Consider the following 26,806-nt stretch of genomic DNA (forward strand, 5'->3'; position numbering starts at 1 on the left):
TTTCTAAGCGCCTTTTCCTATAACCCATTTTTACTTATGTGGACTCAGGTTATCTCCATCCAATGCCTAACCGTATGAGTAAGAACGTACTGCCTTCATGACCGTGCATATAGAATATGCTTTGTAGATCTTGCTATTATTTTTATGCTGTCGGTTTTGAAGCCTGCAGCCGTCAATAAAGTAGAGAGAAACCACGGAAGGTACGTAGACAGAAGATGGAATCCTAACAACGACAGCAGCTCCTCTATTTAGTGTTGTTCTTTCTACTGTTTCTTAACTACCTGTTTAAATGTTAGTCAGCACAAAATAAAAATTCTCTGCCTCCCCGGGAGATACCACCGAGCACTGGAGAGGTTGTGAAGTACACAAAATAAAATACAGAAAAACACACAAATACACAAAACAAAATACACAAAACATACACAAATACACAAAATACACAAACCTGCCATTGCCTAAAAATGCAATATTGTCACGAAGCCAAGGACGACGCAGTTGTTATGAAGGGGAAACAAGTTTATTGGAGCGAACTTGTGCTCTCCTAACAACTCAAACGAATACAGAGGCGGCGAAGCAGCGGTCAACAAAGTGACTTGCGTCGGCGAGCGTCGCAGAATCGAATGCTCCGGCGTCCGCACTGCAGGCTTTTCATCTTTCGGGGCGCGTGGTTATCGAAACGTCGATTCACATCGAGAACATAGTAGATCCAAGAAGATTATTCTGGGCTGTTCACGTTAGATCGGAATGCTCTCCCTATCACAACAGATAACACATGCGGCACAGAAAGAAAGAACGGAACACGCGCCTCCCTTGGCGCAGAGATAACACAGACCGGAGCAGCCGGGCGGTAAAAGCAAAACACAAATAAACAAACCCAATGTATGGTTCGCGGCATTACCCCCCTCTAAGAGTGCATCGACCCGATGCTAACATAAGCGACAGTCCGAAAATAAAAATAAAATTCGTTATCGTCCGTAGAAAGGTTTTAAGCGAACCACGTGGACGGCTTCAGGCCGCGTGCGTTGTCGTGATGTGCCGGAGTCACCATCGGGGATCACTTCGTAGGTAATTTGGCCAACACGTCGTAGAATATGGTAGGGTCCGAAATAGCGTCGCAGGAGCTTCTAACTGAGTCCGCGTCGTCGGATGGGAGTCCAAACCCACACACGATCCCCTGGTTGGTACTCGGCGTCTCGGTGTCGGAGGTTGTAGCGGCCCGCATCCACCAGCTGCTGGTCTGCTATACGAACTCGAGCGAGCTGGCGGGCCTCCTCCGCACGTTGAAGATATCCGTGGACGTCGGCGTTGAGGTCGTCGTCTTCTACGTGCGGAAGCATGGCGTCGAGCATCGTAGTCGGCCTTCTACAGTAGACAAGCTCGAACGGCGTCAGCTGCGTCGTCCGCTGGATAGCCGCGTTGTACGCAAACGTGACATACGGGAGCACTTCGTCCCAAGTCTTATGTTCAACGTCAACGTACATTGACAGCATATCTGCGATTGTCTTGTTCAGACGTTCGGTTAGTCCGTTCGTTTCGGGGTGGTACGCCTTCGTTCTTCGGTGATCCATGTTGCTGTAGCGTAATACTCCTTGCATCAGCTCCGCAGTAAATGCCGTTCCGAGGTCTGTGATTAGGACTTCCGGGGCTCCATGTCACAGCACAACTTGGCTTATAAAGAACTTTGCCACTTCTTGTGCAGTCCCCCTCGGAAGAGCGGCGGTCTCTGCGTAGCGCGTCATGTACTCTGTCGCTACGACAATCCACTTGTTCTGTGATCGTGACGTAGGGAACGGGCCTAAAAGGTCCATTCCAATCTGTTGAAATGGTCTCCATGGGACGGCGATCGGTTGCAGAAGTCCGGCGGGTCTTGTCAGCGGCGTTTTTCGTCGCTGGCAGTCACGGCAGCTCCGGACGTAGTGGGTGACGTCAGAGGTAAGGCCGGGCCAGTAGTACCTCGCCTTAATTTTTCCAATAGTGTGGGCTGTGCCGAGATGTCCGGAAGACGGGTCGTCGTGGCACGCTTCCAAAATTTCATCACGAAGGTCCGCGGGGATGACGAGAAGGTAATTCGCTGTTGTTCCGGAGCTGAAATTCTTCTTCACGAGGATGGAGTTTCTCAGGCTGAATGCTGGTAAGCTGCGTTTGAAGGTCCTAGGAACGGCAACGTTGCATCCCTCGAGGTACTCGATTATAACGCGTAAGTCGGGGTCGGCACGCTGCTTTGCGGCTAGGTCGCTCTCCGTCACGATCCCGAAGAACGCGCTGTCTTCACCAGAGTCTTGTGGTGTTGGGTCGATGGGGGCGCGGGACAGGCAGTCGGCGTCGGAGTGTTTCCTGCCGGATTTGTAGACGACTGTAACGTCGAACTCCCGCAGGTGCAAGCTCCACCGCCCAAGACAGCCAGAGGGGTCCTTCAAATTGGCGAGCCAACACAGCGCATGGTGGTCTGTTACAACCTTGAATGGCCTTCCATACACGTAGGGGCGAAATTTTGAAATCGCCCATATAATAGCCAGGCACTCTTTCTCAGAGGCAGAATAGTTTTTCTCCTCCTTCGACAGACCACGGCTGGCATAGGCGATTACCCTTTCGCAGCCACTTTGCTTTTGGCCAAGGAGGGCACCCAAGCAAATATCACTGGCGTCCGTGTGCCTTTCCGTTTCGGCAGTTTCGTCGAAATGAGCCAGCACGGGCGGGCTTTGCAGGCGTTTTTGCAGCTCGCAGAATGCTTTTTCTTGGTCGTTTTCCCAGCTGAAAGGGGTGCTATCTTTCGTCAAGCTCGTGAGTGGCTCTGCAATGCGTGCGAAGTTCGCGACGAAGCGCCGGTAGTATGCGCACAGCCCGAGAAATCTTCGCACGCCCTTCTTGTGTTTCGGGCTAGAGAAGTTCGCAATGGCTGAAGTTTTTGCCGCGTCAGGTAGGACCCCCGCGGCGTTGACGACGTGGCCCAAGAACCTGAGTTCCCCGTATGCGAAACGGCACTTTTGAGGCTCCAGCGTCAACCCCGACGTACGAATAGCCTCGAGTACAGACTCCAACCTTGCAAGGTGTTCGTCGAAAGTCCGGGCGAATACCACTACGTCCTCGAGGTATACGAGGCAGGTGTGCCACTTAAGGCCAGCTAGCACAGTGTCCATGACTCTTTGAAACGTCGCTGGTGCTGTGCACAGCCCAAACGGCATCACCTTGAACTCGTATAGGCCGTCTGGGGTTATAAATGCAGTCTTCTCTCGGTCTCTCTCGTCCACTTCAATTTGCCAGTAGCCGGTCTTCAGGTCCATCGATGAGAAGTACTTCGCCTGGCAGAGGTGGTCGAGGGCGTCGTCGATTCGGGGAAGGGGTACACGTCCTTTTTCGTGATTTTGTTCAGTCGCCGGTAGTCAACAAAAAACCTTATTGTGCCGTCTCTTTTTTTAAGAGTACGACGGCCGCAGCCCAGGGGCTTTTCGATGGCTGTCGGGGTCGGGGGCGTGGGGCGTCGACGGAGAAACCACGCAGTCCGAGTATCCTGTACGGGCAGCGACGATAGATGTGATCGGCCTCCCCGCAATGGTAGCACAGCGGACGATGATCTGGCGTTCGCCAAACGTCAGTCTTCCTCGGCGTCTGGGTTTAGGCTGGGTACGGCGGTACGGTCGACGGCGGCGACAGTGGGGACGGCGGCGAGAGTGAGGACGGGAGGCGAGAGTGGACGGCGGTACGGTGGCGCTTCTTGTAGACGGGGTGGAGCAGGAGGGTGCGGTCGACGAACAGCCGCGGAATAGGTCATTTCCTGTGGCTCGCGGGGTGCCTCGGATGGCATAGAAGTGCCCAAAGCGTGTTTAGCCTCTTCGCGGATGACGTCAGTCAGGGAGGCAACTTGAGGTTGCGGCGTCGTCGGAAAAAGCTTCCGAAGCTCCTCCCTGACCACTGCTCGGATGGTCTCACGCTGTGTGTCGGAGCTTGTAGCCCCGGCACCGATCGTCTCGGAAACCAGCACGTTGACCGGGCGATCGTACTGCCTCGTTCGAACTTCCAGCGTCTTCTCCATCGCGGCCGCCTCAGACGCGAATTCGGCCACCGTCTTGGGAGGATTGCGGACAAGGCAAGCAAAAAGCTTCTGCTTTACCCCTCGCATGAGAAACCTTAGTTTCTTTTCTTCTGTAATCTCCGGGTTCGCACGTCGAAACAACCTCTTCATCTCCTCAACAAAGATCACTACCCCTTCGTTGGGGTGCTGCGTTCTAGTTTCAAGTAAAAGCGCTGCGCGTTCTTTTGTGACCACGGTAGTGAAGGTCTTAGTGAACTCGCTCTTGAACTGAGCCCAGTTTGTCAAGGCGCTCTCTTGGTTCTCGAACCAAGTACGGGCCGAATCTTCCAAGTAAAAGAAGACGTGCCGGAACGTTTCTGCGTCGTCCCACCTGTTGAATTTCCGGACGCGCTCGAGTTTCTCCAACCATTCTTCTGGGTCTTCTGCGGGGGCTCCTCGGAATGATGGCGGTTACCGTGGCTGCTGCAGAACGACAGGAGGATTGGCTTGGTTGAGCATGGTGCTGGTTGTTGTTGTTGTTGTTGTTCCTTTGAATATTGGCGCATACCCAATCAGGGGATCGGCCAAACATCAGTCGTTAATTCGAATGAGATTCAAAGGAAATTAGAAAATTAGAATGATTCAAAGAAAAATATAAAAATTTGGAAGCTTTTCTTGTGTTGGAGGAATTGAGTTTGGAATTTGGTTAATATTGAAACAAAAAAAAAAGGAAATAAGTAAATAAATAATTAAATAAAGAAAAATAAGAAGAGGAGGAAGAAGAAGGAGGGAGAGGAGGAGAATTAAAAAAAAAAATTAGAAATGGATGCTTGTGGAGGGCTCAGGTGAGGATCCAGAACAAGATACGAATTAGGTTGTAAATCTTTTGGAATTTTCAATGAAGCGCAGAAGAGCAGAACAAACATCCCGGCGGCAATATCCCGTTTCTGAAGCCCCAAATGATAAAAGAGCCGGCACTGATAATACAAACCCCAGGCGATGAAGCGGCACTTCAAGGAGCTGACGTCTGAGGCTTGAAAATCGCCGACATGACAAAAGGAAATGGTCGACAGACTCTTCTTCATTACAGTAACTGCACATGGCAGTCTGCGCCAGACGAGACCTGTGGAGGTATCTGTTCAACTGGGGCACACGACATCGAAGGCTCGTTACAATCGCCTCCAGGTCGCGTGAGGGGCACCAATTCGGATTCCAGGAGAATTTTAGATGAGAAAAATCTCGCATTGACAATAAGACTGATTCGTGCTGCCCTTGAAGCTTCAACAATCTACGGAATCTTACAGCGGCTAATAAAGGCGTTGTCTCAATGACATCGACAACAGGCCCGGAGAGTGCTACCCTTGCCAGTGAATCTGCGGTTTCATTAAAGGTGATTCCCGCATGCCCAGGGACCCAAAGAAGGTCAATTTCAGTAATATGAAGTGGTAGAAGGGATCGAAACGTCCGTAGAAGAGGTGAGTCTTTCGGAGAAGAAAGGGCTAAACCTACAGATAGGGAATCTGTAATTATAAGTGGAGACGACACCGATATGTCAAGCTTTCGTATTGCCAAGACAATTGCCAAGAATTCCGCATAGAATATAGGGATAAAATCCACCAGACGAACCGAAAAGTACCAATTTAAGGAAGGGGAAACTATACCTATTCCGGATTTTTCATCTCGTTGAGAAGCATCTGTATATATGATAGTACCTTGCTGAATTGAGGCCAAATGATCTTCTAGGATACTATTGAGCAGTCTGGCAGGTAGCATTTTAGCATTTTGGGGGAAGATGTTCCGGAAGTTGACCATTATCGTATGACCCCTATCAAGAGATGGAAGTACGTTATTGAGCGCAACCCCTAATGGAGACACCAAGCTTTGTGCTAGAGTAACTTGCGGTCGATAGGACCTGGGCCACTGGGCCGCCAAAAACACAGCTGGTTCATCTACAAAGATAAATTGTGTCCTGTTAACCCCCGCGCCATAGGCTCTCAGGAAAGTATCCACAGTAAGTATTCTAAATCGGTGTATCAGAGGAGGAACTCGGGCTTCCAAATAAAGTAACGCATTAGATGCATTTTTAGGTAGCCCTAAACAGGAGCGAAGAGCCTGGCGTTCCAGGAGAACTAGGCGATGGAGCTTATACGTAGCAGCACCCGAGAATAGAACACACCCGAACTCTAAAATAGGCCGCACGTACACACGGTATATCATCAGAAGAGATTCACGGCGCATTCCCCTTTTTCTATGGCTGAGGCGCCTCAACATGCCAACAGCACGTGCTCCTTTAGTAGCTATACGCTCTATATGTGGACTCCAGTCAAGTTGGCTGGTGTATACTACCCCAAGGTATTTTAAAGAATCAACCTGGGGTATGATGTGCTGACGGTAACAGAGAGTGATATTAAAGGAAAGAGTGGACTGAAAAGCTAGCACAGAGCATTTGCTGGCATTTATTGTGAGAGAGATGCTATCTAACCAGGAACCTAAAGAATTCAGATATGACTGCATTAATACCTACAGTTCGTGTATGTCAGAAGCTGACGCGAAAAATGCGATATCGTCGGCATAAACATAAGTCGGGACACCCGAAACGACAGGGACCGAGCTTAACAGGATATTAAAAAGAACCGGCGAAAGGACAGCTCCCTGTGGTACACCTCTTTTCTGTGAGTGCCGAGAGGAACAAATGTTACCCCTCACACACCAGAACTGCCTGTCCTTTAGGAATTCACGCAGCCATGCTATAATGTATCTAGGGAAATTTAATTTCTGCAAGCGAGACATTAACACAGGGTACTCCACGCTGTCGTATGCTTTTGCTATATCCAAGGTCACTAGAGCCGCAACCTGTTTATATCGACGGGCAAGTTTTATACGACTTTCAAGGTCGATGTGGGCACTCCAAATAGAACAACCTGGGCGAAATCCAATTTGACTTGGGCTGAGGATATTATACTCAGACAAAAATTCCATAATTCGGTGAAGTAAAATCCGCTCAATTAGTTTTACTACGTTCGAAGTCAGAGAGATAGGCCTGATATTATCAATAGCGAGGCCCTGACCAACAGTCTTCGGTATAGGAAGTATTTTAGCTATCCGCCACACATCGGGAATCCATGCATTCCTGAGAGAATAATTAATCATACTCAGCATGTCATCCGGTGCATGATCGTATAGTAGTTTTAGCATTTCAGTAGTAATGTGATCCGGACCAGGGGCCGCTGCTGGCATTTTTGACATAGCATCAAAAAGCTCTGCATGCGTAATTTCTGTGAAGTCCTCTACCACTATAGGTGGAGGAGGCGAGGTAGCTAGAGCAGACGAAAAACGAATTTGCAGACCCCTAGCAATCAACTCTAGAGACTCGGAGATTTCATTGGAAGATAACACTATAGAAGAGTCTAAATTATCAGATTGGGGAACAGCTTTCCTAGACCGAAGAAATCGAAAAAGGGCCCGCTTATTAGTGGGTTCAGAAAGAATTGAGCAGCGGTGGCAGTCATAGGCCTGTTTGGCATTAGAAACTGCTCGTTTGAACATCGCGGAATGATACTTATAATTGCTCCAGTTCAGCGGGCAATGGTTATAGCAAAGCTTCTTCCAGGCTGCCTTCCTGCGTCTAAAGTTGCGTGTACATTCTTCATTCCACCAGGGGCTAGGTGACACAGCTCGCTGAGACCGTACTTCAAATAACGAGGACTGCGCCGAAGTGGTTAGGGCAGCACAAAGACCCGTCGCCCGTTCAGTTGTGTCTTCTGCAGGCAGAGAAGATACGGCCTCCTTCAGAGAGATTTGGAATTTCTTATAATCTACAAAAGTGCAACTTCGCCGGACGAGAGAGCGAACAGGGCACTGAATCTCAAACAATATTGGAATGTGGTCACTGCTAGTCCCGCTGTCAACAGTAGACCATGAAGAAACTTTAACACCCCTAGAACAAATAGTTAAATCTAAAACACATCGAGTTATTCCCTGTATGTAAGTAGGAGAACCTGAATTTATACATGCCAAATTGTTGTCCGTAATCCAATCTAACAAGCGAAGACCGCAGGAATCCGTTCGGTAGCCCCAAGAAATATGATGGGAATTAAAGTCTCCCGCAACAACGACGGGAGGTACAGCCGCAGCAAGAGCGAGATCTAGGGGTTCCGAATCAATAACCCCAAGTGGAAAGTAAACGTTCGCCAAAGAGAAAGGAAGACAGCCAGGGAGTCTGATCTCCAATACCAAAATTTCACAATCTGATCTTCGAAGCTGGAAGGATACTTTGGCTTTATGAGCGAATTTTGTTGAAACTAGAATCAGAAGGCCTCCCCCTCGTGAAAGTCTGTCTAGTCTGAACGTGTTGTAATTACATAAGCTAAAGCTTTGGTTGCTATTGAGCCAGGTTTCCTGAAGCAAAATTAGATCTGGATTGTACTGGGAGCTCAGACAAAGCAAGTCCGCGAATCCGGCTGTAACAGATCTGCAGTTCCATTGGAGTACTTTAAGGGACCCTATGACTCGGGGAGACCAGCCGCTGCAACTGCAGCGTCTAATATGCTTTCTTTAATCACTGTTCGCGGTTTATTTTTCTTGTTCTTTGGTTTCGGTTGAGTATCTAGGGACCCAGTACCTGGGGAGCCCGATCGTTTACTGGAGTGAGAGATTGAACCCAGAGGCCAACTTTGAAATTCCATGTCCGAATCTGAAGGGGGGGAAGCCGGAGGTAAGCACTCCGAGCCAGTTTTGGGATAAGACGAGGAGCCTGCATCTGAACAAGGAAGCTGCGCGGGTTCATCTCTTGGAGGCGTGACAACCGGTACTTCGTTAGCGGAGCTGGGGGCAGAACACTCTGCTGGCGGTAACGAAATGTCCGCAATAGAGGACACCTGTGGAATGCTATTTGGAGGAGAGTTGTAAGTGGCCGGAGCCAGCGGCAGGAATGGCGCCATCTGAGCCACTACTGTCCGGGACACACACTCCGTGATGCTAGCTGTTAACTGAGACACCACTGAGGACACCACTTTCTCTACAGCCGCTGCTATAAGCGAAGCAAAAGCTGGATCAGCTAGCGAAGGCTGTTGAACCTTGGACACCGCTTTTTCAACTGCCGCACCGATGGCGTTCAACACAGCGGGCTCGGTCAGCGATGAAGTTTGTTTGGCGGCTATTCCAGCGTAGCCATGCGCCCTTTCTTTAAAAATGCCGAACGCTTCCTTCCGTGAGCAGCGGCGCTTTTCTATGATATCAAGCACTTGGGCTTCTTGAGCCCTCACAGGACAATTGGAGTAATCTGCTGGATGACCAGCGCCGCACAAACAGCATTTGACGTTCTCAGAGGAGCACGAGTCGGCAGAATGGCTGTCACCGCACGAACGACAGCGGGTAGACGATTTGCACGCCTTTGCAGTGTGGCCAAAACGCCAGCAACTGAGACACTGAAGAGGCCGAGGAGAGAGGCGCTCGACTCGGTAAACCAGAGGCCAAGCTTTAATCTCAGTGGGGCATGAGGAGCCCACAAATGTGGCGATCACGGACTCTGTTGGGACCCTGTTGCTCTCCACAACGCGGCTGCAACGGTACACTGATGTCACTCCTGCCACCGCAAACTCTTCGAGAATCTCGTGCGGAGTCATCTGGACATCGACACCGCGAATAATGCCCTTCACGCATGCCAAGTGGGGGGGAACAAATGCACTCACCTGGTGAGAAGCGAATGTTGTGCATTTGAGGAGGTCTGCCACACAGGTCTCATCTGATGACTTACAGAGGATGCCGCCCTTTCCAAACGGCCGAACCTCGGATATTTGTTCAAACCTCTGCGACGTCTTTCTTCTTCGTCTTCTTCGGTAGGAGACCGAACTCGGGTGGTAAATCTTGCACGCGGAGGCTGGCTCTTGTTGGACTGGTTTGGCGGCTTCGAGAAGTTGTAGTGGGCATGAAGGGTGCGTACCCCGCACCTCCACCAGATGTCACGAAGCCAAGGACGACGCAGTTGTTATGAAGGAGAAACAAGTTTATTGGAGCGAACTTGTGCTCCCCTAACAACTCAAACGAATACAGAGGCGGCGAAGCCGCGGTCAACAAAGTGACTTGTGTCGGCGAGCGTCGCAGAATCGAATGCTCCGGCGTCCGCACTGCAGGCTTTTTATGCAGAAATGCATTATAGTCGGGGTTGTCGTGCGTTCCTTGGCCGGCGTCCGCAGCGCGTCTGATGATGGTTGTGGCATGATGCCCCTAGAGATTGGCCAACCAAACAATCCATCACGAGATAGCTTCGCGTTCAACCACCATCGTCATCATCCCGTAGGGGAACCGCTGAAGAAGAAGAAGGAGAAGACAAAGCTGCGAAGAGGAGGGCTGCGTGAGATGATGATTGTGGCATGATGGCCCTAGGGACTGGCCAACCAAACAATCCATCACGAGATAGCTTCGCGTTCAACCACCATCGTCATCTTCCCGTAGGGGAACCGCTGAAGAAGAAGAAGGAGAAGAAGACAAAGCTGCGAAGAGGAGGGTTGCGTGAGATGATGATTGTGGCATGATTCCCCTAGGAATTGGCCAACCAAACAATCCATCACGAAATAGCTTCGCGTTCAACCACCATCGTCATCTTCCCGTAGGGGAACCGCTGAAGAAGAAGAAGGAGAAGAAGACCAAGCTGCGAAGAGGAGGGCGGCGTGAGTTTTGGCTACCGTTATCCTCCTCGGCCGGCGCATCTTCCCGATCTGAACCCGGTCGAAGAGCGGCTCATCGCGCCTCGACTCCCCTTAATGAGCATCAGGCGGCTGACTCGAGGCAACGGGCAGTTTGGAATCAAGGGACAGGCGGTCAACGTGCCCATCGACGTATCGAAGGTTATGCGGTGCCTTCCTCGCATGGTACCCGAGGACGTTGCGTTCGACGTTCGCATTTCTGCATCCTCACAATCCCCCTCGGGGAGGTGCGGGGGAATTTTTTTTATCTTTCGGGGCGCGTGGTTATCGAAACGTCGATTCACATCGAGAACATAGTAGATCCAAGAAGCTTATTCTGGGCTGTTCACGTTAGATCGGAATGCTCTCCCTATCACAACAGATAACACATGCGGCACAGAAAGAAAGAACGGAGCACGCGCCTCCCTTGGCACAGAGATAACACAGACCGGCGCAGCCGGGCGGTAAAAGCAAAATACAAATAAACAAACCCAATGTATGGTTCGCGGCAATATAATAAATTCTTAAAAATGACAGGAAAGACATTAAAAACGCCTATTTATTGCTGGAACAAGCAGAAGCACCCGATAAAATAGATAAACTAACAGCGACATGGCACGTTGCTTGATAGAAGCAACTCGAGCAGTGTCTTGTGAATGCTGGCGAAGTGTCGCCCTAGAATGGTGCTGTATATGCGAGATTCCCTTCCCTGGTAGGTACAAGTCAGACACTTCCCGTGTCTATTTCAACGCTTATTCTATGCGTTCTTGCAACGGCTAAGAACACTCCGTTGTTCTACTGCAGTAGCCTAGGAAATAGAATCGTGGATTCTGGAACAAAAGCGCAGAGTTCCAGTCCACGCAATGCTTACATTTTCTTGCAAGACGCGTAACATTTTCGGTGTAAAATGGTCTTATGGCTCAATTCTGCACAGTATTTTTTGCTCTTGAACGTGGTTTATCCTCTTTCAGGTTAGATTAGTGGTGGTGCGCGGCATATTAGCAGGTTAATGTAACGTTTTTATATCGCACCGAATAAGCGGGCTTGTACCTACGCTGAACCGAAAAAATATCGCAGGCCGGTGTGTTAAAGAGTCATCGTCCCAACGAGGTTGTGGTATGGGGGTTCAAAATATGTCTAACGCATTTTCCGGGGTTTTATTGCTTTTCCGCCTAGTAGAAAACGTAAAAATATAGCAACCATCGCACTTAATGGGAACTAGGCGACAAGGCGCACTGAGGTGTTTTGGTAGCTTGTGAAAAAAAAATACGATGAAGATGACTACGCTTCTTTTGCATACCCGACGACCCGTTCTTCGCTATGGTGGTCTTTTACTTCCTTCGAGGTTCTCCTTTGCACATAATGTATATAAACCATGTTATCGAAAACCTATGTTCCGCAGTTAACTGGTGGAGGAACTAGGGTACAGAGCACGGAACCCGCCGCCATATTCTGCTACTTCGGCACGCCTTGTTTCTCTGCGGAGTAAATAGAGAGAAAGTGAGCAATACGAATCCGGCAATCATGCTATTGCAACCGCGTGACTGTCGAACGACCGACAACATGACTGCACAAGGTTACACATACATGTATCTGCGGGTCAGAAGCCAGAACTGGTCCGATGCAGCACTCATTCTGGTCACCGCTATATCCTACTTCAAAAGTTGGGCCAACTGTTTGGTAGAAGTCCTGTGAACATGTACCCTGGAAGTCTAGCTGGTAACCAGATTTCGATGCTTGCGGCGGTTGATCATCCACTGGTTCTCAAATCACCGCTAAAAACACCACCCTTCATTTTCAGGCGAAAAAAATAAACTAAATCAGGTATCTCGAAATGATACTTCCAAATCTGATTTAGCGATTTAGTCAAGACAAACGGATTTCATTATCATCCTGACAAGACGCCTGTCACTTGGAAGTTCTCAGTTCCCTCAACAGCGAATAGGGGTTCGAGCCCTAATCAGTTGAGTTTACACTTTTGCAGGCTTGTGCTCAATTTTGTGGGCATTGCAAACCCGTTCATACCCTAATCCATCGTCACCTTGTCCAAATGGCCGTAGAAGCCGACGCAACCAAACTCCGCTGGCTTACTAACGCGGCAGAGGCAGCTACAAAGCCTTCTACATGTTGGTGGAGATATGTTTTTTTTCCTGTTCGTCCCGGCAAAGCCATTATTGAGAATTATATCATTTGAACTACATATCGCCGCATGAAGTGGGCAGCACCAAGTATCTACCTCACTTTGACGTAGGTGCACCTACCGAAATTGGCGCTAAAAGGAGCCGCAGTGTGCTTCTTTGGTACTCACGTAAGTAAAATGCCGCAGTGCATTTACAAGCTCTCTACACGAATCTCTTGGACACCGGTTTCTGAAACGGGTAATGAATGCAGTCCTTTCGGTAAGTCATGAAGTTCAATCAATGCAGAAATGAATGGTTTTTTAATCAGTCAAGCATAACCGAATAAGAGCTAAAGAATAATTAAGGCCTACTACAGCAAATATATTCACGCCTAAACTGAACCCTCTGTACAGACTCGGAAGCCTAGCAAAATATTACGTGCCCAACAAAGAGCTCATACTGAAGATGGTTAATGGAAAAGGGATGTGTAAGCGGGAATGCATGCCGCTTACGTACGATATTCCGTGGGAGTCGTAGCGGTGATGTCTGCAACTTTTACAATGATGTCTCGGCTTAAGAAAACAAATAATCCCGCAATACAATTTTACAGAAACGTTGCATATTAAATAAATATTACTTCCCGTGCGAAGTTATCACGCCGTGTCGCAAAGATGAAACTTGGTTGTATCAGACGAATGTATTCGCTTGACTTTATGAGCAAAAAGTAAATAAGGATTTAGAGAGAATCCTTGAGCAAATGGATTGTGTTGGATGAAAATTCGCGGGTACCATGTGCTTTGACTCTCGAGCCACAACAGTTGACCGAAAATTCTCAATCACCGTGAACACTATCTGAGCAGCACTACGTATTCTGAGTGTTCCAGGACGGAATGCACCGTGCAGAAAATAAGAGCTGATGCAGCTCCGAATGAGCTCTCCTTATGGCTTACTTTCTCTCGACTGCTCCCACGTCTCAATGGCGGTGATATGACCGAGTGCGTGATTGACAGATACTGCTACCGGAAAAATTGCATACAAAAAAGAAATGCTCGTATAAGCCTCTCTGACATACTCGTGAAGAAGGGCATTGATAGCTTCGAGGCTGACGTGCGGCTGGTCACATTTTATTTTTTAGATATTTTGTTGTGTGGATTCTATCCTCACTGACGTCAGTGATTTCGTTGGTTTCTTTCAGTGGCACCGTCGTTATTTGCTGCTGCTAGTGTGGACAGTGGGTCGCTTCAAGCTTTTGGTGTACGCTCCCGTGGCGTACCTTCGCAGCACTTAGAACTCCTCTTTTATGGGCACCGCGCTCTGCATCTGCCGCTTTTATTACTAGTGCCAGAAACGCACATTTTGACACTTTTCACGAACAATTTTTAGGTGAAAAAAGGCCAACTGCTTTACTCTCTAGAAACGCGTTCTGAGACTAGGGTTAGGGTAATGACAAACATCGTAGTACCGCATATCAAGACTAGGTACAATGGAGATTACGGAAAATTCTGATGAAATTGATTGTGTGTGAAAAAGTTTCGCCCACAACAGCACACTTTGGCTCCCGCAAGTTAGGAAGAAAATTTTGTAAAGGCGATGCTAAGAATTATAAAAGACGATGCTAGCTTTACAAAACATGTTTGTGGAAAAACGAATGACTTATGCACTGTTCGTGTTCAGAGGACATTTTCATAGAGCCATTCCCATTACGTTCGCCTTTCTAACACTAGTAAACGAATTTTTATTCGGGGTATGAGAGGGAGTCCGGAAGTTCGCCAAACATACCGATAATCTTTTCGATGACTCGAAATTGTTACCGATGGCATCCTCGTTCACTGAGCGGATTGCCCCAAATTCTGCGCCTGTAAACTAGTGTGAACAAGGCGTGGTCATAACTGTCCGCAGGACAGTCACGTCCGCAGTGTTTCATTTTGTAGTAGGACACACTCTCTCACACTCCCCCTCCCACTTAAAGAAAAACAATGGCGCGAAAATACTCTGTAAAAACATACACTTCCAAAATGGTAAACTGCTTGTTCTGCAGTTTTGTCCGTTATAGGAGTTGTTTTGCTCCATGGTGAAGGGATCTTTGTTTTACTTCCTCAGAAAGGGTGTTTTTTAGAAAAGAGAAAGTGAGTTTTTCAAGTAGAAGAAATAATATGTGAAGTTTCAGGAGACTAAAAGGAATTATTTTTTAATTCCTTAAAGCAGTAGTGAATACCTTCATGCAGTTTGAGGTCACGGTTTGGGAGTAATTCCTGGCACCCAGGGTATTATTGACATAATTTTGGTGGAGCTCTTATGTTCTTTTAATGAAGTTTTTCTTGGTAGTGGGAGCTTGTAGGACCACATGGGGTTATTTTAATGCTTTCTTGGGAGTATTTACAAAGCCCCTAGGGATATTTTCGTCTCCTAATGGAGTTGCACGACCTTTTCGAGGAGATTACAGCTCCATCGCCAGTGATCCCTATGAGCCCGCTGCTAGAACAACTTCGGTTTGGTCTTCAGGGTCTGTTTGATATCATTCGGCAAATATGCCTTGGCTGACAGGATCACCGCCATATTAATGATGATGATGATGATGTCCTCAAATTTTTTGGCACGTACCCACAAGGGGGGATTGGCCAGGGCTAAACCGGTTAAAAACGTGGGGACTTCAAAATTTCCGGAAAGAGGCTGTAAAAGGAAACTTAGTTGTGAATGAAACCCGAATTACCCATTAATCAGCACCGCTTAGCAATCCAAACGACCTGAGGCAGAGAGAAAATTTTGAATGCAATTATATATATCCCTTCTTGCAAACCCCAGCTTTGATGCGCCAATAGATAATATAAGTGTTATCGATAAAGTCAACCCCAACCGCTCAATCGGCTGCTTCAAAAACAGTTGTCTAGCTGTTGAGAAACGGCGACAGTCGAGGAAAAAATGTTCGATTGTTTCGGGGACCTGGCACTGCACACATAGTTCTGTAGGTGAAAGTTCCGATCTGAACAGATAGAAATTAAGCCTTGGAACCCTGCAGCGCAGCTCGGTGAAGGTCACCTCGCATTGCCGAGAGCCACAAAAATGAACATTCCACCCGTACTTTAAATGTTGGAACTCTTCAAATGATAAGAGTGAATCGGAACGGGTGGCGTCTAAATGCCAATATCGTCTTAGTCTCGCTGATGCAAATAGAGCCAGATTAGGAATTCCGAATTGAATGGGAGCTGTGACGGCGAGATTAGCTAAATGGTCCGCTTGCTCGTTGCCCCTGATGTCCGTATGGCCAGGGACCCAAGACAAGCGTACCTCCTTCACGTGCCTGGGAACAAAAAATAATAGTGTGCGGTACAATGGAGAGTCCGAAGAGGAAGTTAACGCCGATATAACTGCCATCGAATCAGATAATATGATGATTTTTTATACATGCTGCGGTACTTTGCATAGAGCGAGAGCTATTGCTAAAAATTCGGCCATAAAAATGGGTGTGTAATCCGGGATTCGCAGCGAATAACTCCAGTCTAAAGATTGTGAAGAAATGCCAATTCCAGCTTTCTCGCCATTTTGAGATGCATCAGTATAAATCACAGAAGAAGCAGGATACTGGGATAAACATTCATTTAAAATAGCGGCTAATAGCGAGCGTGGTAGAAGTTTTGCAGCGGAAGGGAAGGGGTTTTGAAAGTAAAACTCAGTTTCTGGCTCGATTGTGGATACCGGAATGACGTCATATAACTTAACAGAAATACAATCCAGGCATGATTGAACGAATAGCACTTGGGGGGAGATACGTTTAGGCCACGGAGATGTAAAAAATATACTCGGCTCACAAATAAATACAGGCTTGGCAGCCCCAGAGGGGCTTCGTACATGCGGAGGTAAGTTTGCACCGTCAGCAAGAGAAAACGGACCCTAAGTTCAGGAACGCGTGCCTCTAAGTACAGAACTCGGTTCGAAACGAACCGGGGAAGGCCAAGACAAAATCGAAGAATGCGCCTCTCCAACAGGTATAACGGACGCAGTTTGTTGATAGGACAACTGCAAAACAAGACGCACCCAAACTCCATGACTGGCCGGACGTAGGCTCGGTACAACAGCAAAACTGTGTCCCGCGTGTCCCATAGGCACACGCGTTGCTTCTTCGTCTTCATTTGCTTTCAACTGCGTTGCATTAAACGCACACTTTGATTGCCTCTCCTGCCTCCAGATCAGGCTCGAGTCGTGTCTGTGTGGGTCGATGGATCCCACAAGTTGGCACGGAAACGATTCTTGACTTTTGTCCGACACGCAGACCACGACAAGCGTGTCCAAAGTCCTTTCTTGGACGGCTTCTGCTTTGTAGACGATGCGGAGCTAGCCCTACAGACCAGGGACAGTATTAATAGAGCGCAATATTCGACGTCGAACTGCCCTTCGGGACATGGCAATCATCGTATTGAACGAGACTGAATAGGGTATCCAAAGTGGGGCCTTTAAAGGGACACTGAAGTGATATGTAAACATTGCGGGATTTCTAGCGCAAATTGTAGTCCGGAGTCCCCAGGCCATGTTTCGACCACTCTAGGCGCGTTTACGCGATTTTATTTAGTAGAAAAACTAATTCAAAAATGCTGTCCTCCTCTCTTTACGCTCGCCCATTTTCTGTGGCGCTTTCGTGTGACGTCAGGAGGGGATGAGCTGGCAACTGGCTGCTCCACGGCTGCGCTACTGCACGGCTCCCCGGCCGAGAGTCAGTCGGCCCAGCGTTTCGTCCGCCGGCCGCCGGCAGGTCTTCGCAATCAAAGAGGTTAAAAAAAAATTGCTTGGTCGCAATTCGTTCGCTTAGTTGAAACGAAGCCAGGACACGTTTGTGAATGGAAGAATGTGCCTTTCTTTACTTGGTTTGTTTGTACACTGTATCTAGCTCCAAGTCAAGTTCGCTTCACACAAGTGCTGCACAAGCGCACATGCGACGCTTCGCTGACTGGTACGCCAGCAGGAAAATATAATGCCTCTTAAAGGCGGGAGAAGAGTCAGCGAAGTCAATATAGGTACTAAGGAAATAAAATCAACTGATATTTTTACCACAGCGTAAAATTAGGGCGCGGGAAGCACTTTTTTGCGCTGGGCGAACAAGCACAGCGGTCAGCAGCACGACTACGCATCTGCGAACGCTTTTCCGTCTACGAAATGCAATTGCTAGACGTGAGCTACTGTGGAAACTCGGGCGACGCTTACTGCACGATCGCAGTACAACAAATAGTCACCTAAGCTGCTTGAAATGCCAAAACTAAATAAAAGTGTAAACCGGTTCTACAATATATACCCTATATTAGCAAGGCATTCGCGCGTCGCTCCGTGGCTCAGTAGTTTGGGGCGCTGGGTATGACACCGCCAATGTTTTGCAAGTCACGAGTTCGAATCCCCGCGGGTACGTGCTGCTTTTTTTTTTGTAAGTTAACTTTTTTGTTTTCCGCCGATGTTTTCTATATTGAGTTTACCTTTTTTTGTTCCGCAACGTTTATGGCTACACGAACTAGTTCACAAAACGCGCGCAGGCTGGCACATGCATGGCGCGCTACCCTTACAAAAATGGGTTCTGAATTTCTGTTGACGTTTCATTGAGTTCTCATTGATTCAACGGAAAATCAACAGAAACTCAATGTTCATTGAGTTTACACATTGAGAACACAACGGAATTTTCGTTATGGTCCGCACAATGATTTTTCTATTGTGGAGTTCTTGTTGACTTTTTGTTGTATTTTCAGTGACTCATGGTGATTATTTGTGAAACTCAATGTTCATTGAGTTTACACATTGAGAACACAACGGAATTTTCGTTGTGGTCCGCACAATGATTTTTCTATTGTGGAGTTCTTGTTGACTTTTTGTTGTATTTTCAGTGACTCATGGTGATTATTTGTGAAACTCAATGTTCATTGAGTTTACACATTGAGAACACAACGGAATTTTCGTTGTGGTCCGCACAATGATTTTTCTATTGTGGAGTTCTTGTTGACTTTTTGTTGTATTTTCAGTGACTCATGGTGATTATTTGTGGGCAAGTCATCAGCAACTGATGCCAAATACTATCTGCATGCTTCTTCGACATGGACAGCCACGTGCACTAAAACTTTAATACCCACCGCCCTGGATGTATGAGCCTAATTAGGCAGCATCTTAGCATATTTTTGTGCAGTGTGAGTGTATTAAATAAGTTGCATTTTTCAAGGAAGTTGCATTTTGTACAGGTAGCCAGCTCTCACAATGCAACTCTCAGCGCTTTTTTGTACCGGTACGTATATCCCAGCTGAAAATATGGCAACATATCCATACGACATGCATGATATCATAACGATTTCGAGATGTCTTCAATATCACAAAGATTTCAACAAAAATCACATAACTTTTACGGCATGTTGTCGACACCTTATGAATTCAACGACATTTCGTTGTCCTCAACATCATGAAGGTCCAATATCGCAGACTTCAACGACTTGTCGAATAAGTATAACGACATGTCTTTAATGATAAGGACTTCTACTAGATGTCGATATACTGCGAGATTATAAAGGTCTGATATCGTAAAGAGTCAAACAACATGTCGAAGATCAACAACATGTTCATGATATAAAGATTTCAACAATGAGTCCTAGACGTTCTGCAACATGTCTTCAAGGTATTCTTACAACATGTCACATATCGCACAAATCAGCGCGTCATGTCTGATGCTTTGTGTAACATCTCGCAGACAATATATGTTCTGCCTTGTCAGCATTGGAAGCATGCAAAGTACAAGATACAGCACAAGGTAAAGTACAGTACAAACTCTGATAACTTGCACTTTCAGTGTGATCGAACAAAATTCTAATTCTTGTTTATACTGTTGTTTTATCAATGTTTCTAGAGTGCATATTTCAATTTCAGCCATTCAGTTAACCCATAAAATTCACTTGTCCATACTACAAAATATCCGCTGCTTCACCACCAGCTAAAAATTTGTCTCCAGATATCATTAAACAGCAGCGTCTATATCTGGTATAGACGCTAGACGAAAACGTTTGCGTTCTGATTTTTCCCTTCTAGACGGACGATAGCATAACGACAACGATGTCAAGATATGCTTTGACTCATGCCACGGCAAGCACAATCGTTTGTTGCTGAAGCCTCGGTTGCTCTTCGTCAACAACGAACTGAATCGGCCGGACAGTTTTTTTCGATTGCGTGTTTCCATTTCTGCGCAGGCCGGCGGGGGCGGCCCATGTTACATCTTTTTCGCTCGTCGCTGCCGCCCACAGTACCTGTTTGCTGCACTTATTACGTCGCCGCCACCACATGCTTCGGTCTCTTTAATATTGCCTTGCATTATCCCCAACTTGTTACAAACTCAGTGGTTTTCGCTGCTGTATGCGCCTGACATGCCAGGAGTGACATCGCTTGTAGTTTTAGCGCGATGTTGCTTGTCTGCAAGATCGGTGCGTGACAAACAAGCGTTACCAACGGCGCATGCCATTTCCTTCGTGGCTACCGTGGCTTGCGAAGAAAAGATCGCGGGTGACCTGCGATAGCTTTGCTTGAGGCAAATAAGGGAGCTCCGGCTCAATCGCTCGGAGTACTAACAATGTGACCTCGTCGGCAAGATCGGTGCGTGAGAAACAAGCGTTAGAACCGCCAGAATTCCAAAAATGCAACATTGACTAGACACAAACGACAATTTTCATTGCCGGCTTACGTAGTTATATAATCATTTTAGACTTCGGCTGGAGTCCCGCTTGTATGGCCGAGTGGTTATGTCATCGATTACTATATTGAGGGTCCGTGGTTCGAATCCTCGTCGGACGTTTTATTTTTTTTTCCTGATGAAGGTTTTATTATCTCTTCTTTTTTAAAACCATAGTAAGCGCCTGTTCCTTGCTTTCAATCATACCGACGTTTGCCACCCTCTTCCTAAACCCAAAGTAGTTCGTTTTCTCGCACCTCCTCTGTAGGGAAACCCGCCGTGAAAACAAAACCAAAACTAACTTTAAAACCTTCTTTACAATTTAAGTATATATGTCAGTTAGTTTACTTTTATTCGCTTTTGCGTTTAAAAACCTCAAATTCAAGTTATAAACACTTTTAATACTTTAAAAGCAGGAAGTTAATTACCAATAACACAATTTTCGTCAAACACCATCAAACACAGAAATGCTGCTATTGCAGTCTGGCAACTATCACTCCCTTTTTGTGTGTTTGTTTATGGAGTTGGTTTTGTGCGGAGTGGTAGCTGGGGCGATTTGTTCAGTTTTATCTATTTCAAGCTTAAATCATAGTTATAAAAGCTTTATAGGGTGATGATTGCCCTTCCAACCTACGCGTGTGTTGAACACGCGGGAACGGGAAGAACGATCATCGCCTCAACGATCATCGCGCGTCAAAGGTGGATGACATTGCGTCCGAACAAAGTGTCGGTGTCCTTGAAGGGGAAGACGAGCGTGAAGAAGGATTTTAGGCGGGAAACGTCGTTTCTGCTGGGGTGAGTACGCATTTTTTTGTTTTTCTGTTCTTGTTCGGAACGAGTTCTGGTGCTTATGGGTCAGTTATTCGGTAGACCCCCATCTCATTTGCTCTCAGAGCCTATGCGATATAGCATACTTGTTTGGCGCCTTGGATTTACCAGTCTACCGTTTCCGCAGCCGTCAGGATCAATTTACGCTGAAGCTAGACCTTTGTTGCGATGCTCGCGCTGTAGAACGCGGCAGCTAATTATTTGACATCACGCAAGGCTCTTAAACACCGGGGCGTTTGTTTGTTATGTGTCTCTCAAACAGTGCCTTTGCGGCGACTGTTAATTCCGTGCAGTGCGCTTCGCAGCTATTACGCTCGCGAGACCGGCTGCCGCCGTCGCGACCCGTCTCGTGGTCTTCGGGCCGCGATATGCGTCGTGGTATGCGTGCCGTACTCGTGAAGCTCACATTCACATTCGTGGAAATTGAAGGTGAAATGCGCGCGCGTGGTCTCGCAGGGGCGCCTGCCCACTCAACTCTATTTATATTGGAGAATCGAACTTGCAAAGGCAAGCTAGGCATTGAAATGGAGGAGCCTCAACTAGTACACACCAGTTCCGATTGAAAGCTAGGGATGCATATGGGCTGCTAGCAAGCGTTCCATGCAAATTAGCATAGCAGAGAGCTTTGCATATATCAGGCATACCCCACTCACAGAACCTGCGTGCCTAATAAATACATTACTGTGACCTAAATTTCAGTTTGGGTGTTGCGGGAATGTTCTTATTAGGGCCGTGGAGGTTACTCATTAACGATTAATAATCTGCTTAATGTAAGCATTCGTGGTTTGTGTGTGCTTTTCTTGTATTTCATCAAGTGCCTCCACACTCACAGATTATGCACTTTCAGGTGCTGCTGCTGGCTGTCCGGGTTGGCTGGCTGGCTTTCAGTCCAGTTTCAAAGGCTTTGCCAGGGCCCTCCGTGGCCAACTGACACTGCACCTGCTGTACCCAAGTACTGCCTGGCCTTTCCTTGGTGCTGGGTACGCTTTGCCGCCAGGAATAGTCAATCCTTCATCCATCATCTGGCCGCTTGGACCACCCGTTCAGAAGCCAGCGCATTTGCTCAACGCATCGGTCCAGGCACCGCTGCCACATCAGTGCACCCACTGATTATGTACTTTCAGGTTAGTTATTTCATGTTGGAACCTGTCATAATGTATACCTGTTAGCAGTGCTCTAGCCCCTGGTTATTTGAAACAGTTTCATGAAGCAGTGTTGTGCATTTTGAGTGTGTCATTGCTTAGCAGGGATATTGAAGCGAATCTGGGGCCAATGGCTGAAGTGCAAGAATAGAAATTGAACTGACTTTGAAGCAAGTATCCGTATGTAATCAAGCCAAGCAAACATTTAGGATTTTCGATATGGTTTTGAATTTGCAATACAAACTGGTGTGGAGCTACTTTCCATTTTAAGTAAGCTTACAATATTATCTACTTCAGATCATACTGTTGTTAATCACACTATACCGAAAAGTACATACCGCAGTCTCTAGATTTTGTCGGCACTTTTTTCGCAGTCTCTCATGACAGGCACTATTCTCAGTGATTGGAGGATAGCCGAGGTAGCACCAGTCTTTAAATCAGGGACGGTACTTCACCATTAAATTTTCCTAACAAGCACCATACGCTAGGTCAGGGAACATTTCATCCGCTCTCAAGTTGCTAATTATTTATAATATCACATTCGAATATCAGCACGGTTTTCACAAGGGTTACTTGAGAATTTTTCGCGTACCCAAGCTGCAGCATAAGTGTCTGATTGATTTTCGATGGCTTCCCGTCGATGAAACGGACCAAACATACCTCCAAAGAACAGAAACGTGCGATAAGGATTGAGCATGAGGGTGATTAAACAGCGCTTCCAAAAGCAGCGTACCACCGGGCTCATTCTGGCAAATTTGCCAGGCTCTAAGTCTGCGATTTAGCACGACGACCCATTTACGGTGACACTCAAGCGACGCAGCCAATAGACTCCGCACATGCAGACACTTGTTTTGTCATGGTGCACTTCGCACGGTTCTTGCATGAGCACTTTGCGCTTACGCTGATTGTTGGTGCAGCCAGTAACGACGTAATCACGCCTGCCCGGACAAGTAGCTTCTGAACATCGCCAAGTAAAAGGCAATGATGGCAATTTTCCCAGAATTCCGAAAATAAACATCAATTGAGGATAAAAAGGTCAGGCGTCCTGCTGGCAGGACGAAACGTGGCCTCACAGGCAATGCCTGTCAGGACAAAGTGGTGTGGACTGGCCCGCCACCTTAGCGGGTTAGGAACAGAATTGATGGGCGAACGGGACACCTCTTGGAAGAATTAAACGTTCTCCTTAGGCACTGCTAAACTTGTTGCTGCTGAAATGCCAAATAAATGACACCGATTTTCGATGCCGTTCGGGGCGTCTGATATTCACGCATGGCACGGAGCAACAGCGTGGGACTCAGCGTCGTCTGCTCGCCCCGCAGTCCGAAAGAATTGGTGGCGCCCAGTGCAGGATGGAAATTCTTGTCTATCATGTCTGCTGCAAAATATGCCCATGTGGTCGAGATTTCGGCGCATGTAAAGATGCGCAGGTTGTCAAAATTAATACGGAGCCCTCTACTATGGCTCACCTCACAGTCTGTGTAGCGTTGGTGCATTAAACCCGAGAATCAATCAATTATAATTTATGCTTCATCTACATTGAAAAGAAAACACTTGAAAATCTTTGTCCCCCAGGTGGAATCTCTGTCACCGCCACTGTATGTAATTTTATTGCACTCTTACCTCGCAGTCGTTTCCACCCAGATCCTGTGCATAATCGCTCAGCATTGGAAGCTCAGGCGGAGGATGGTCATGCGCTCAACATACCAGAACACTGTCACTAGAGCACCTCTCAAACTCTCGTACTCCTCAAGAAGTGCGCAGCATGCCTGGGGGGGGCACAGTAAAAACAGTGCCTCTTATCACACGCCACCACCACATGAAATATCGTTGCAGCTTTAAGTGCATAAATTTTCCTTATTCGAGCCACAGTCATTTGAAGCAATGAAAAAAAAAAAAATAAGGCAATCAGCGCGCGGAGATGACACAGACAGTGCAAAATTACCTTATCTGAGCCGCTGTCCGCACCTGTCCAATTGTCACGATGTGCTAGCTCGCTGTGCTAGCATTCATCGTGCAGCCTGCTTCGTGTCTGTGGTTGTAGGAGGCGTGAACAGCGCAGTGCGGAATTTCGAACCAAAAACAATGCTGGGTACTCCTTACGACAAGGCATTCGCAAACCCACAATCCTGCAGAAAGAACACCAGCCACACAAAAAGTTCCTGCTAGCACCACGCCGCAAACCACATTTCGCGTATGACCCTCGTGCACTGCTAGCCAATGAAAAAATGAAGGAGCAAATTGGCCTAGTTGTAACTAGGGTTCACTCTTTTCAATTTAAATAATTTAAAAAATCAATAACAGTCTGCTCATTTTATTTTGCTGAATCGGGTGCTAAAAAAAGGTCAGTTTTTTATGGATAGTTGCATGAGTCAGGGCAAGGCACCGTACTGCCTACTTTGTGTGCATTACAGCCATCTGACTATTTTAGCCACATAACCTTTCATCCAGATTGACCTAACAGCACCCAAATGGTTTTTTTTGGCCTTTCTACCACAAAGCAATACACCCACGGTGTACTGCAGTGGGCACTTGGCAAACACTTTAATGAATTCTTGAAACGCTTGTTTAAACAAGCCAAAAGCATGTTGAGGTATGCATGTTCACCCATAAAAACTAAAAATATACATTTAAATTAAATCTATTCGAAAAGAATTTTTAGTGGATCAATGCCAAAATCTGTAAATGAATTACCGTAATATTCTGAGAAATTGTTCATGGGTACTCAAACTCTTCATTGTCTCGATCCTGGAGTTCATGTTGGTTCAACTGTTCCGGTTTTATTTTCTGCTCGCAGGTTGACATTGGGGGCGGTGTGCTAATAGAGAAGGGGTACCTGGATCAGCTGGTGCATGCGTGTGCGAGTGGCCCTGGCAAATTTGCCAGGGCTCTTTTGCGCCATGTCTTCACTCCGGAGGAGCTCAAGGGGAAAACTCTCTTTGGAGGGAAAGGCAAAGCCCAGGGCGACGCTCCTACAAAGCCAGGGTTGGACCAGGTGCGGGTGAAGGCTGTGGTCGGTGAGTGCACATGATTTGCATTTAGAGTGCCAAGAACAAAGCTGTCATCTTTGTCAACTTGTAGCTAATCACCCGTTTTTCTTCATGTGCACAGTGAGATCAGTGCATCCCTTTTATGCTTTTTGGGAAAGTGTCTATTTTTGCACACTTTTATTACTAATTCTGAGAACTTGCTGAACACGTTTTCATTTTTTATAGTAAATCATAAATTCATTCTATCTCTTGCAGGCTACACGGGCCAGAAGTTTCCAGGTGTGAGCGCCGGTTACATAAAAAATAACCTATCATCGCTTTTGAATCGGGAAATAAAGTAAAAAGTGCACGCTGAACACCTTGTTTTTCTTTTTGCATGTCTGCATGAGGCAGAATTTTTAGTCACATGACATGCACTACTGCCACACCATAAACTCGTGTATTGGTGGTGCGATAAAATGTAGATTCTTGTTCAACCTACAATGATCGCAAAAACCTTTGAAAGAAATCGCAGCAGAAACACATTGAGCACTCGTGTAAAACTCAACAACATATCAACAGAAACGCATGGGGCACTCGTAAAAATCTCAACAAAATATCAACAGAAACGCATGCGGCACTCGTAAAAATCTCAACAAAATATCAACAGAAACACATTGGGCACTCATAAAAACCTCGACAAAATATCAATACGAAATTCAGTGGAGACTCAACGGAAAGGCAACAGAAACTCAATGGGAATTCGACGTAAGAAATTCAACGGAAAATCAATGAAACCACGGTGGCCACTTTTCCTGAAAAACTCAACAAATCCTCAACACAATCTCAACAGAAATTCTTTGGATACTCAACAATGTTTGTTGAGTGAATTCAACAAAATTTCTTATGAAACTCAACAATCATTTTTGTAAGGGTAGCGAGTTCTCGTTGGCGTGCTGTTGCCATAAGCACCGACTGCTTGCAGGCAGTGGGCACAGGCCAGAATGAACAGACCCTTGGCCTGGTGCGAACACGCTTTTTACGATACAGGCATGAGGGAGGCAAGCTCCAATTATGGGGGAAAAGCGCATGACATTTGGGCGTCTACGGGTACGCGGAGGGCGTTCATGCACTGCGTAGGTTTCGGCTAGTGAATGCTACGATTCCAAGCCGTCCTAGGAGGCTTATCTTTATGCATTTTTACAGCTGACAACATGGCAGAAGCGCGGTACGATGATTACTGAGTCATTGTGAATGCCCATCCAACAACGCCACCGGTTGTGTTTTACAGAACCGAAACCGAAACCGAAACTTGTTTGGTTGCTCACCTTGGGCATCGTCCAATCACGGTGCCCGCTCCTCCTAACGTCACAGCTTTAGTTG

The 26,806-nt window shown here is 47.0% G+C and overlaps 1 protein-coding gene across 1 annotated transcript; it reads left to right on the forward strand.

Annotated features, from left to right (window-relative positions):
- Window positions 1–21,001: 21,001 nt before the first annotated feature.
- LOC144164269 (uncharacterized) lies at window positions 21,002–26,365 on the forward strand. Its single transcript, XM_077694783.1, has 4 exons — window positions 21,002–21,282; window positions 22,163–22,439; window positions 25,252–25,471; window positions 25,700–26,365. Exons 1-4 carry the CDS (start codon window positions 21,101–21,103, stop codon window positions 25,783–25,785), a joined length of 765 nt encoding a protein of 254 aa, XP_077550909.1. The 5' UTR covers window positions 21,002–21,100; the 3' UTR covers window positions 25,786–26,365.
- Window positions 26,366–26,806: the final 441 nt, after the last annotated feature.

Source organism: Haemaphysalis longicornis, unplaced genomic scaffold (assembly GCF_048455015.1).
Source record: "Haemaphysalis longicornis isolate Haplotype H1 unplaced genomic scaffold, Haemaphysalis longicornis Haplotype H1 scaffold_13, whole genome shotgun sequence".
Classification (NCBI taxonomy): domain Eukaryota; kingdom Metazoa; phylum Arthropoda; class Arachnida; order Ixodida; family Ixodidae; genus Haemaphysalis; species Haemaphysalis longicornis.

Excerpts from the sequence above, each read along its gene's own strand:
- LOC144164269 (XM_077694783.1), top strand. The coding sequence starts at position 21,101 with ATGATTGCCCTTCCAACCTACGCGTGTGTTGAACACGCGGGAACGGGA. Across the intron at positions 21,283-22,162 it reads GAAACGTCGTTTCTGCTGGG|GTGCTGCTGCTGGCTGTCCG; the intron begins GTGAGTACGCAT and ends ATGCACTTTCAG. Across the intron at positions 25,472-25,699 it reads GCGGGTGAAGGCTGTGGTCG|GCTACACGGGCCAGAAGTTT; the intron begins GTGAGTGCACAT and ends TATCTCTTGCAG.